The sequence below is a fragment of the Pteropus vampyrus genome, unplaced genomic scaffold (genome assembly GCF_000151845.1).
Source record: "Pteropus vampyrus isolate Shadow unplaced genomic scaffold, Pvam_2.0 Scaffold5, whole genome shotgun sequence".
Classification (NCBI taxonomy): domain Eukaryota; kingdom Metazoa; phylum Chordata; class Mammalia; order Chiroptera; family Pteropodidae; genus Pteropus; species Pteropus vampyrus.
Window position 1 is genome coordinate 8461712 of NW_011888786.1, and position 10337 is coordinate 8472048.

At 34.9% G+C, this 10337-nt stretch overlaps 1 protein-coding gene and 1 long non-coding RNA gene across 6 annotated transcripts in view; one reads left to right on the forward strand and one right to left on the reverse strand.

The window, feature by feature from the left end:
- Positions 1–10337, forward strand: part of ZCCHC4 (zinc finger CCHC-type containing 4) — a 50073-nt gene that overhangs the window by 20930 nt on the left and 18806 nt on the right. For all 5 annotated transcript variants that reach the window (XM_011365343.2, XM_011365336.2, XM_011365351.2 and 2 more), the window contains exons 6-8: positions 1456–1528; positions 5340–5490; positions 6884–6984. In XM_011365343.2, coding sequence (XP_011363645.1) covers positions 1456–1528; positions 5340–5490; positions 6884–6984 — 325 coding nt within the window. The remainder of the gene's footprint in view (positions 1–1455; positions 1529–5339; positions 5491–6883; positions 6985–10337) is intronic.
- LOC111743786 overlaps positions 1535–10337 on the reverse strand; it is a 32283-nt gene continuing 23480 nt past the window's right edge. Inside the window, exons 2-3 of the long non-coding RNA XR_002781882.1 lie at positions 7253–7431; positions 1535–2024 (exon numbers count right to left, since the gene is read on the reverse strand). This is a non-coding gene — a long non-coding RNA (uncharacterized LOC111743786). The remainder of the gene's footprint in view (positions 2025–7252; positions 7432–10337) is intronic.

Below are 10337 nucleotides of genomic sequence, written 5' to 3' on the forward strand. Positions count from 1 at the left end.
TAAAATAATGATACCTAACATTTCATTATTGCTATGTAGTTGGCATTGTGTGAAGCACTTTATATATATTATTTCATTTATTCTTACTCAGTCCTATGATGTAGAAACTACTACATTTCTCATTTTGTAGATGAAGAAACTAGGGCTCCGATAAGTTAAATAACTTAGTAACATTACACAGCTAATTAGTGAGAGACTCAGAGTTTGAAAATAGACCCTCTGACTATAGAGCCTGTGCTCTTAATCACAGTGTAATAGGAAGAGGATAAGCAGGGGTTGTCCATTATATTAAATACTCCCATGGATAATAAATCAATTATAGACAGTAATGGATAACTGAGAATAGAAATAGACACAATGAAGTGATACTATCATGATCTGGTTGAAGAAGTCATATAAGTAAGGATGTGTCCCTGATTTTTTTCATTCTCTATGTAGAAGGTGGTGTGATTCATATGTGAGCTGTTTATAACAAAATTGGCAAAGTTTAAAATCTTACTGAGGTAAAAAAAGGTTTCTGTAATATATCAAAAACTCAGAAATCAGCAAGAAAGACATTAAGACTCATTTGCATAAATGGAGTAAACAGAGACAGCACAAATACATTTAAGGAATAAAGAAATCTCAGTCTTGTAAGAAATCAAATGCAAATATAACCATAATTCAGTATGAATTTTGCCTAGTAAATCTGCAAAAATTAATGTTAATATCCAAAGTAGGTACTCTTATTTATTGCTGATAGCATTTTAAAGTAGTGTGTTACTACACCTGAAACCACTATAATATTGTATGCCAATTGTAATTGAAAAACAAATTTAAAAATATTTTTTTTAAATAAAAATAAATTTAAAAAACTTTTTAAAGTAGTATTAGAAGAATAAAATGATTCAATCTGTAAATAAATATCCCCTCTTTCCTGGCACTAATTCAATACCTATGAAATGCACATACTTCCTTTTTTAATATATTGAGAAGCATATTTTATAAAGCTAATCTGAAATAGGTAAGCTTTGTTTCAAATACTTTTGTTGTTAACTACACAATATATAGCAATTAACGGCTATTGAGCAGAAATTTGATTCACTATTTTTCTTAAAATTATTAACTAAGAGATATATTTTAATTACCAACCTATCTCAAGCTTAAACTGTATAATAATCTCTCAGTAACTTGATTGTTTATGTATACTGGCCCATAAGAACATGTATATTCTTTATATGTAGTTTTGCCACTGATTTTTCAAACTTGGGAACATAATTTTTAAGTTCATTATTCATCAACCACTGTTACTGACTCTGAGATTTTGAGGAAGTATTCTTTATTTCAGAAAACTAAAGAATGATGAAATTGACTTTATTTAATGTGTGATTTCATAGTTTTACATTATAGTTTACATTTATTTACTGTACAGCTGTGACTGGACAAGTATCTTCAGTAATAAACATTATTTTACAGGTATTCACAGTTTTATGTGGAAGATAGCTTTTGCCATTATAATATGTTTAATCATCACTTCTTTGACGGAAAGGTAAGAATTATGACCATTATCTCTTCTCTCGTTGTGGAAGAACAAATTCAGGAGTACCTTCTTTGTTATTTTTCTAAAGTCCTTCAAGATCAAATTGTGGCTGTTTCCCTGTTTATTGACATTTATTTTTGTTCATTCGCTGAGTGTATTGAGCATCGGAGAAGTGATCACATTAGTCCTCTTTTGTGACTTTTAACTGCTTTTTAGATAAAGACCCACTTTTCTTACCAAGGCCCCTGTGGCTCTGTAATCTGGCCCAGGCCGCTCTCCAGCCCCTCTTCTCCCTGTTCCTGCTTTGTTGTTTGTGTTCAGGGCACACGAAATTCATCTCAAACTGGTCTTTCTCCAACAGGGGCTTTTACCCATGCTGTTCCCTCTGTGTTCTACTCTCTCTTTGCCTTGGTAAAGTCACTTAATCCCTCAGAACTCTGTTCCACGTCTTCAGTCTCCCTTGAGCCCCAGACAAGGTCACATTCTCCTTTGTAGATTTACAATACTGTAGTTAAATAGTTCTGTGGTTAGTATTGTTTGGTGTCTGCCTCCCTGATAAATTTCATATCCCAGTTAGGGGGACTTATGGTTTTATTAAAATAATCCTTTAAAAACAGTGTCAAGAGTGAACCCTAATGTAAACTGTGAACTCTGGGTGATAATGATGTGTCAGTGTAGGTTCATCAACACGTAACAAATGTCCCCTCTGGTGGTGGATGTTGATAATGGAGGAGCCTGTGTGTGTTTTGGAATGGGGCATATGTGGGATTTCCCTGTACCACCTTCTCAATTTTGCTGTGAACCTAAAACTACTCTAAAAAATAGTCTTAAAAAAAGATAGTGGCTTAAAAAAAAAAAGCTGCTTTCAATACGATGTTAATAATGTCACTGGGAATAAAACAACATAGCAGAGCTGATACTTCTACTATTACAAAATAAAATCTATAAGCAATCAAGTAATCACACCTGACAAGAGATTTTGAATTTGAAAATGTTTTGAAATTATCAAGATTATTTGAAGCATATATGTTTGTATGTGTATATCAATTTTTTTAAAAATTGCAAACCATACTTATCATATATTGTACTTTAAGATACTAGCTCATGATAGAATGAAAGTCAAGCAAATTCTAAATTGTTGGTTGAGATTGAAAAATGAGTCTCCTGATTTAGTAAGTACAGCCAACGATGTACTCCTCCTATCAGAATCTGTTTAGCATTGTGATACATATTTTTCAGCTGTGATAGCCACGAAAACCAGGTATTGAAATAAATAACAGTTAGAATTAGATGTATTTCTTCATTTCCCAAAGGGCTTATTTAGTGTTGATAATCACTAGGATTTGAAAACTGATTAGATTATCATGAAGGAGAGAAATCGAAAAATCACTTGATAATAAATGTTGAGGGACTCTTCATCTAGGATAGTGGCAGTGGGTTAGAGAGGAAACAAGTAGATTCTGGCATTTCACAGATGGAAACAGGAAGACTTGGCGTAATCATTATGTTGTACACCTGAATTTTAAAAAAAAATCATACCTCATTTAAAAAATAGAAAGACGTGATCAGTGTACTGGGGGAGACATCAGAGAAAGCTGACTTGGTGGTGAGACCTGGATCTGTATTTCACCCTTCGAAACAGAGGGTAGGGAAGTTTGGAAGTGATGTTTGGAAATGTTTTTTGTGGGGCTGGTGGAATGTTGAAGTGGAAGTGTCCAGTATGGCCTCTTGAAACTGTGGGGCCTTGAGCTCAGGGGTGGTGTCTGAGCTGGTGGCATAGACAAGGAAGTAACTGAGTTATATTATTGCTTGACGCTGCAGCGGTGGGTCAGGGTCTAGTTAAGTGATTTTAATACCATACCAGGATTTTGCTGCTTATTTTGAATAATAATGAAAAGATAAGTATAAAATTACATTTAAATCCCTAATAGTTGGCTAGCAATTTCATATATTTTAAGAAAGTAACATGCAGTCAACCTTTTTTCTAGGAAACTCTATGTAACTTTTATTGGAATTTTATAGAAATACCTTATAAGTTTCTGGAATAAGGGTTTGAATAAGCTGCCAAACCTGAGCTTCACTTACCTTTCCCAGCAGGAAACAGTCATCAGCTCAGGCTGTCCCCTCTCTATATTTTAGGAACAGCCTCTAAATAGCACTGCAACTATAGCGATTGATATACAGAAAACTGTTGCTTTAATGATTTTATTATCGGCCCTTTTTCTACTTCCCAAGATTTTCAGTAGAGGTTACCATCTGCTAGTCAATCACTGAGTATTTGTCTCCTTGGAGCCTGGGAAGGTGTGCAGGGTGCTGCCTTGAGGCTATCCTCCTCTGTCACTGCACATATGCCCTTTACGGTCTGCTCGATTGAAAAGCAGGAGTTTCCCGCACAGGATTTTTTCATAGTAAATAATAGAGTCTTTTGGATGACAAAAATGTCATATGCCTTAATGGTAAAGGGGGTTAAAGTATGTATAGAACATGGCTATTTAAAATGCCAAGCATGTTTTTAGTGATGACTGAGATGCAGAAAAGAGTTGTTACTGTTGACTTTGGTGGCATTAAGCAAGCATGTTTCCCATAGGTGGTCAACGTTAGGGCCCTTAGCAATGCATGACGGGACTTTACGCCATTGATTCTTTAATGTTTTTTAAATCTGGTTAAGCGTTTATTCTTAGGCATAGTTTACTTGTTTATTTTCTTTTTTTCTGCTTTGAACTCTAAAGAATTTGAAGGTTTTTCAATAACATCATATGTACCTTTTGGTCCTTGTTCTCATAGGCAGGTTAAGAAAGTACTAGGCAGCACTTGAAAAATGATTAACCTTCTTGACATACTATCCTTTGCTGTAGGACTTCCAGTAGGAAGTTAATAAAGACTTTCCAAGGGAAAGGGGATTAGATGTTATGCTTTTTTCTCTCATCGGTGTGTCTTCTAAATTGATTTAGTCGTAGAACAATATATATTTTATTATAAAGTACATATAGGTTTATTAAAGTTCAAAATACCATTAAACTTTAAAATCTTATGCCATTTTGTATGAGTATTGATTTGCTTTTATAGGTAAATATGTATTTGAAAACTACTACAAAGTCAGATGACTAGAATTAGTATTATAGATATATCTCTTATTAACTTCTCCCAAAGCAAAAAATGATAAATATCTTAGACAGTAGTCGATGTTAAATTTGCAATTATTTAAAATACTTCAACCAGGTTGTTGGGAAAATATGTTAATAGCATGGTTTCATGGCCTGGATAAGCTTTGTTATTTGTCAGCTTTCATTTATTTACTTACCTATGTGTTCAAATATGTCTATCGTTTACCTGGTACTCAAAAACGTGTGCTTGTTTAACTGGTAATTTGTAGCTCTTATTAAACTGAACTCGTGGCAGTGGATAAACTAGACAGAAAAAAACTGCCTTACTCATCTTTGTGTCTCTAGTGTTTAGCGCAGTCTCTGCTTCTGTTTGTTGAATTGAATTTAGCATTTTAGATAGTCTTCATGGGTAATGAGTTTCTCTCTTTTAGGTTACTAAATTTAGTTTTTTAATTTAACCATTTGAAATGTGTAGTCCTTTGATAGTGATGGTATTTGAATTTGCAGTTTTAAAAACCTGCTTATCAAGGAACGCAAAGATAAAATCTTATAAGGGCTGAATGAGAAAGGCTTCAGAATGTCAGTGAGGGACTCTGGGATGGCAGGATGGGTGAAATTTCAGTATGAAGGGTGAAACTGAGCCTCATGCATTCTCCTCCACATAGGAAGTGCCTCCCTCTAGTCCTAATTTAGAAATGAATTCTTATTTATTCCAGGCTGCCCTTGAAGTATGCAGAACATTTTTACAGGAAGATAAAGGTGAAGGAGTCATTATGGTGACAGATCCTCCTTTTGGTGGCTTGGTTGAACCTCTGGCTGTTACATTCAAGAAGTTAATTGCTATGTGGAAAGAAGGTCAAAGCCAAGGTGTATAATTTATTACTTACTGCAAAATAAATATGTATCTATATATTTACTTCCTGTCAGATGTTAGTGATCTCAGTGAACCAGAGCATTGATAAAATATATTTGCCTTGAGTTCTTGTCTTTTTTTTTTTAAAAAAAAAAACAGGTTTATTCGATAATGTGTCAATTGTCATCATGACATACTTTATATTATCTTAATAATGTGTTTTTAAAATGGCTTATAGGTAAAATATATATACTTTTTTTTTTTTTTGGTGGGAATAAAGGACATTATGAAGAATAGCAGTGAGTTGTCACTTATTTAATAAGTATTTACTGAATGGCTACTGTGTACCAGATACTGTTTAGGTGCAAGGACCAGAGTAGTGAACAAGACAGACACACATCTCTGCCTCATGGACTTTACAGTCCCTGTTCCTAAAGTCCTGCCCACATCTCTAAATAAGAGGGCACCCAACTTCTGGCCCAGAGCTCTAAACGGGGCCAAGATTTGGGTGGAAAAGTGAGACATCCAGTATCCTAACTGTGGTTACCAGTGAAACAGATACGCGGTCCTGGACGTGGGTTAATGGCTGAGGGTTATTCCGCAGTGTAAAGTGGCTTAGGACTTCACCGTATTTCATATAATTATCTTGTTACTCTGTACAATCATATTTTTAGTTTCCAGCTTGCAAGTTGATAAATTATAAGAGTGTTGAGAATTTGTGATCGCGCTTCTCCATTAATAGTGCTACATAAATAGTGTGCCTTGGGGACAGAATGCAAACGGAATCTAAAACATAACTCGTAGTGTTAATTAAGTATTCCACTTATTTTCTGTTCTTAAGTCACTTATCAGAGTGGATGAAGTATGTTATTGGGAAGTGATAGAAAGCTCTGTGGGCTTGATTCCGGTTCCGCCATTTACCAGCTGCATGAGCTTGAACCAGTTACTTAAATCACGCAGCTTCGGTTTTCCCTTCTGTAAAATGGGACTATTAATATCTAACTCTAGAGGTTATTAAAAGGAGATAATTTATAGGAAGTACCTAGCATTGTGCTCAGCCTATATGAGGCTCTCTGTAAATAATAGCTGTGTTTCCTGCCTCTCATAAAAATTAATTTCACACTTTTTTGTTAATATCTTTGCTTTTACATACACTATAGCGATATGTATGTAAATATGCATTTACGTACCTTTTTATCTGTGTTTGGCTATAAAAGAACATTCCCATTGCTGTCGGGAAAGGTAAGGTTGTAAATGTCACTGTGGTAAACACTTTCCTTTTGTATGATTTAAATGTATTGAATGATTGCAGTTTCTCTTGATACCAGAGTTTTCTAGTTATAATGTTTTATTTTTTCTTTAATATCAATTTCTTATTTTCTTTCTTCCTTTTTTGTGATCCATTAGGTAACAATCACAAAGAACTACCCATTTTCTGGATTTTCCCCTATTTTTTTGAATCCCGAATTTGTCAGTTTTTTCCAAGCTTCTGCATGCTGGATTATCAGGTATAGTAAATATTCTGTCTTCTGGCATGGTTGGGGCATGGATATTTAGCTTAAATAAATAATCTGATAAAACTGTTCATTGATTTTAGTTAATGAAATACTATAAGCTATATTAAACACTGAAATTATACCTTATATAGCTTAGTCCAGTGGTATCTAACATGTCTGTGATCTCTAGGGTGCTTATTAAAAATAGAGATTCTTAGGTACCAAAATAAACCAACTAAATCAAAATCAGAAGGTAAAGCCCCAAGAAAAAACATTTTACCTGCCTTCCCAGGTGATTCTGAGGTGCAGGTATTATCACCAGAAGATTTCGTAGCACCCCAGCATCATCATTGTTTACTTGGGTTTTCTCTGTTCAGAGGTTGTAGAGAAGTAAATCGCGTTTTCTGGTCAGTGCATTGCCATGTACACTTCATTGTGCAACTCAAGGTGCCAGGAGTTCTAAGGAGAGAGAGGTTGCCCAAGGTCGTGGGGCATCAGAGAGGCAGAAATGTTAGTCTGTGTGTGAGCGTGTGTGTGCTGATGCAGGGCGGAATTGACTAGCCCTCCTTCATGTCTCTGCCCAAGGCCCTGGGAACCTCCCATGGGTGAGAAGAGACCCCGGAGGCCATGGTGGCTCCACCCTGCCCCTCAGCTTGTTCTTCTGTTTTAATGTCCACTTTCCTTGGGTGCTGAAGCTAACCCTGTTGTCTCTGTTACTATGTGTGGTCATCAGGTGGGCACTACTTCCTCTTTTGTAATTATAATTTTCTATTTGAGTTTTCCGAGCAATTGACTAGCCTCTGATGAAGGCTTTTCATCCCTAGAACTGTAAATGTATTCACTAGTAGTTCCAAGCTAGCACTTGGTTCTGATCCTCCTAATTATTTCATTCATCGGCTATGTTATCATTCTCTTTTTTTTGGACTTATAGGTTGCTTCCGCCTTTAAGGTACTACAAATAACCCTGCCATAAACATCTTTTATTCATATAATTCTTTTCATCTCTTACATAACTTAAATGAATTCCCAAAACTAAAATAGAATTCTAAAAATTACATTATCAAATTTAATGGACACATTTTTATGACTATCGAACTATATTAATAGGTTCCTTTCCAAAACTGTGTAACACAAGCCATTTTAACCTTGATGTTTTGAACTCTGCTTTAGGCAAAATCCATATCATAATTATTCTTAAAGCTGGTTTACTTTCCTTTTTAGGGTACCCAGTTTTCTATTTCTTGTCTGAGGGATGCTTCTAGTATTGACATTAGCAATGCAGAGTTAGCTGACATACCCAAGGCTGTTAACTAAGTAAACTAGTTCCAGTTTCCAGGAGCATCTGCTGCTTTTGACAGTGAATGATCACCTAGTACAATGCTCGGTACAGAGTAGATACCCTACATGTTGAATCAATAACTGAATGAAAAAAGAGCATGAACTCTGGATTTGAAAAGGAACTGAGTTTTAATCCTGGTTCTGTCATTTACTAGCTAGGCACATTTTATGTAACTCCCTGAAGCTCATCTTGCCTGTTATATGAGCATAGTTATAATATATCTGCCTCATAAGGTTTTAAGAATTATATGAGATAATTCATTAAAAAGGCTTAGCCTAGGCCCTGACACACAGCAAGTATAGAGTCAAGGTTATTGCTATCAGCATTGTCGTAAGCATCACTATATTGTCATCTTTCAGATAGTCTCAAGGTGGAGGTAAAACTCTCTTCAGGTCCTTTTTTTGTACAGTATCTGAGACATTAAAATTGCAAAATACGAAGTCCCTCAGAAAACTGTTTCATCTACATTTAGAGAGAAGTTTTCACTGTGGACAAGAGTTCGAAATGGTGAGGAGGCAAAGGCAGATCCAGAATAAAGCAGATGAGAAAGGTTAATGTAGAGTAGCCAATTACTGTTTGTTTAGACAGCCTGTATTACTAGGAAGGAACTTTTGGAAATACTGGAGTTTTAGTTTTGAGAAATAGTTCCAAGGTCCAAGCTTATTGGAAATAATTATGTAATTCAATGTATTGGTGAAAAGGCTCTAATTAGGTTATGTTTATTGGACGGGGTGAAAAGTAGTCATTTCGATAAAGAGAAAGCCAACTTTTGAAAAGAAAAATTAGGAAAAAATCTATGAAACAAAAAAACTTGTTTTTCATGACTCTTACTGAAGATAAGAACACTACTGCCCATGACAAGCTCAGTTGGAGAAACTGACTTTACCATATCTCCTTGTGTATTTATTAACCTTATTTGTTGTACCTCCCCTTTGATGGTTTTTCAACTTAAAAAAAATTTCTCTGGACTTATTATCCTTTCTGAACCTTTTGCTTTTTCTTTCTTTTGTTACTGTAACCTCACTTTGTGGCAACTTTTATGTTAGCCTTCATCAAATAAAAATTCGAAAGTCTGTTCTACTTCACAGCTCTTTTCCCATAGACCTTGATTAATCCTTCTTTCTGACATGGCCTAAGATGATGATAAAACCCTAGATCACAATGAAGTTTAAAAAAAAAAAAAAAGCCAGTAAATCTCTTTTTGAAATACTTTTCAGATAAGAGCAAGGTGGAAATGCTACAAAATCTTCATAAAATATAAACAGTGTAGACTCTTGTGTGTTAAAGCACTTGAGTAGTGCAGAATAAAACAATTTTCGAAGACCTAGAAACCCAAGAGTTTTGTTAAGGGTAGATTAGAAAGGAAGGATGTGATAATGAAAAGAAATTCTGATTTAGAGTCAGAAGTTTGAGTTCTACACTGCCTTTTAGAGGCTATTGAATCATAGGGGAAGTCACTTTATCTTTCTAGGTCTCTGTTTCCTTACCAATAAAATAAAATGATTGAACCAGAAAAGGGATGGCAGATAAATTTCACTTTTAGCGCTAATCCTGATAAATTGGTAATGACTTTCTGGAGAATTTGTTGAGAATACTCAGGCTCAGTGGCAGAGAGTAGTGTGACTGATTAGTGATGGCCTTCACAGGGTCAGGGTCAGGGAGCGATGGCATTCAACTCTTACATTTACTGTATCTCAGCTAGATCATCTCACTATCTTCTACCTTAAACATATATGATCTCTTGTTTCTACTTCATCTGGGACATTTGTCTGGAGTCTTAAAGGTTGAGTTCTTGGCTTTTGTTTTTTTTTTTTGTTTTTTTTTAAGATAGCTTTCAAAAAATCATCCTGTATAGAAAACTGTTTTTCAAGGCTAGTTTCATGTTCAGAAAGCAAGATATTTTGACAGCAGTTTCCAATGATTGTAAATTAAAAGATGGCAACTGAAATTCTTAAAACTCAGTATATAATAAATGTAAAACAATTCAATAGATTTGGAGTGACAAGGAGGATAATATATATATTAT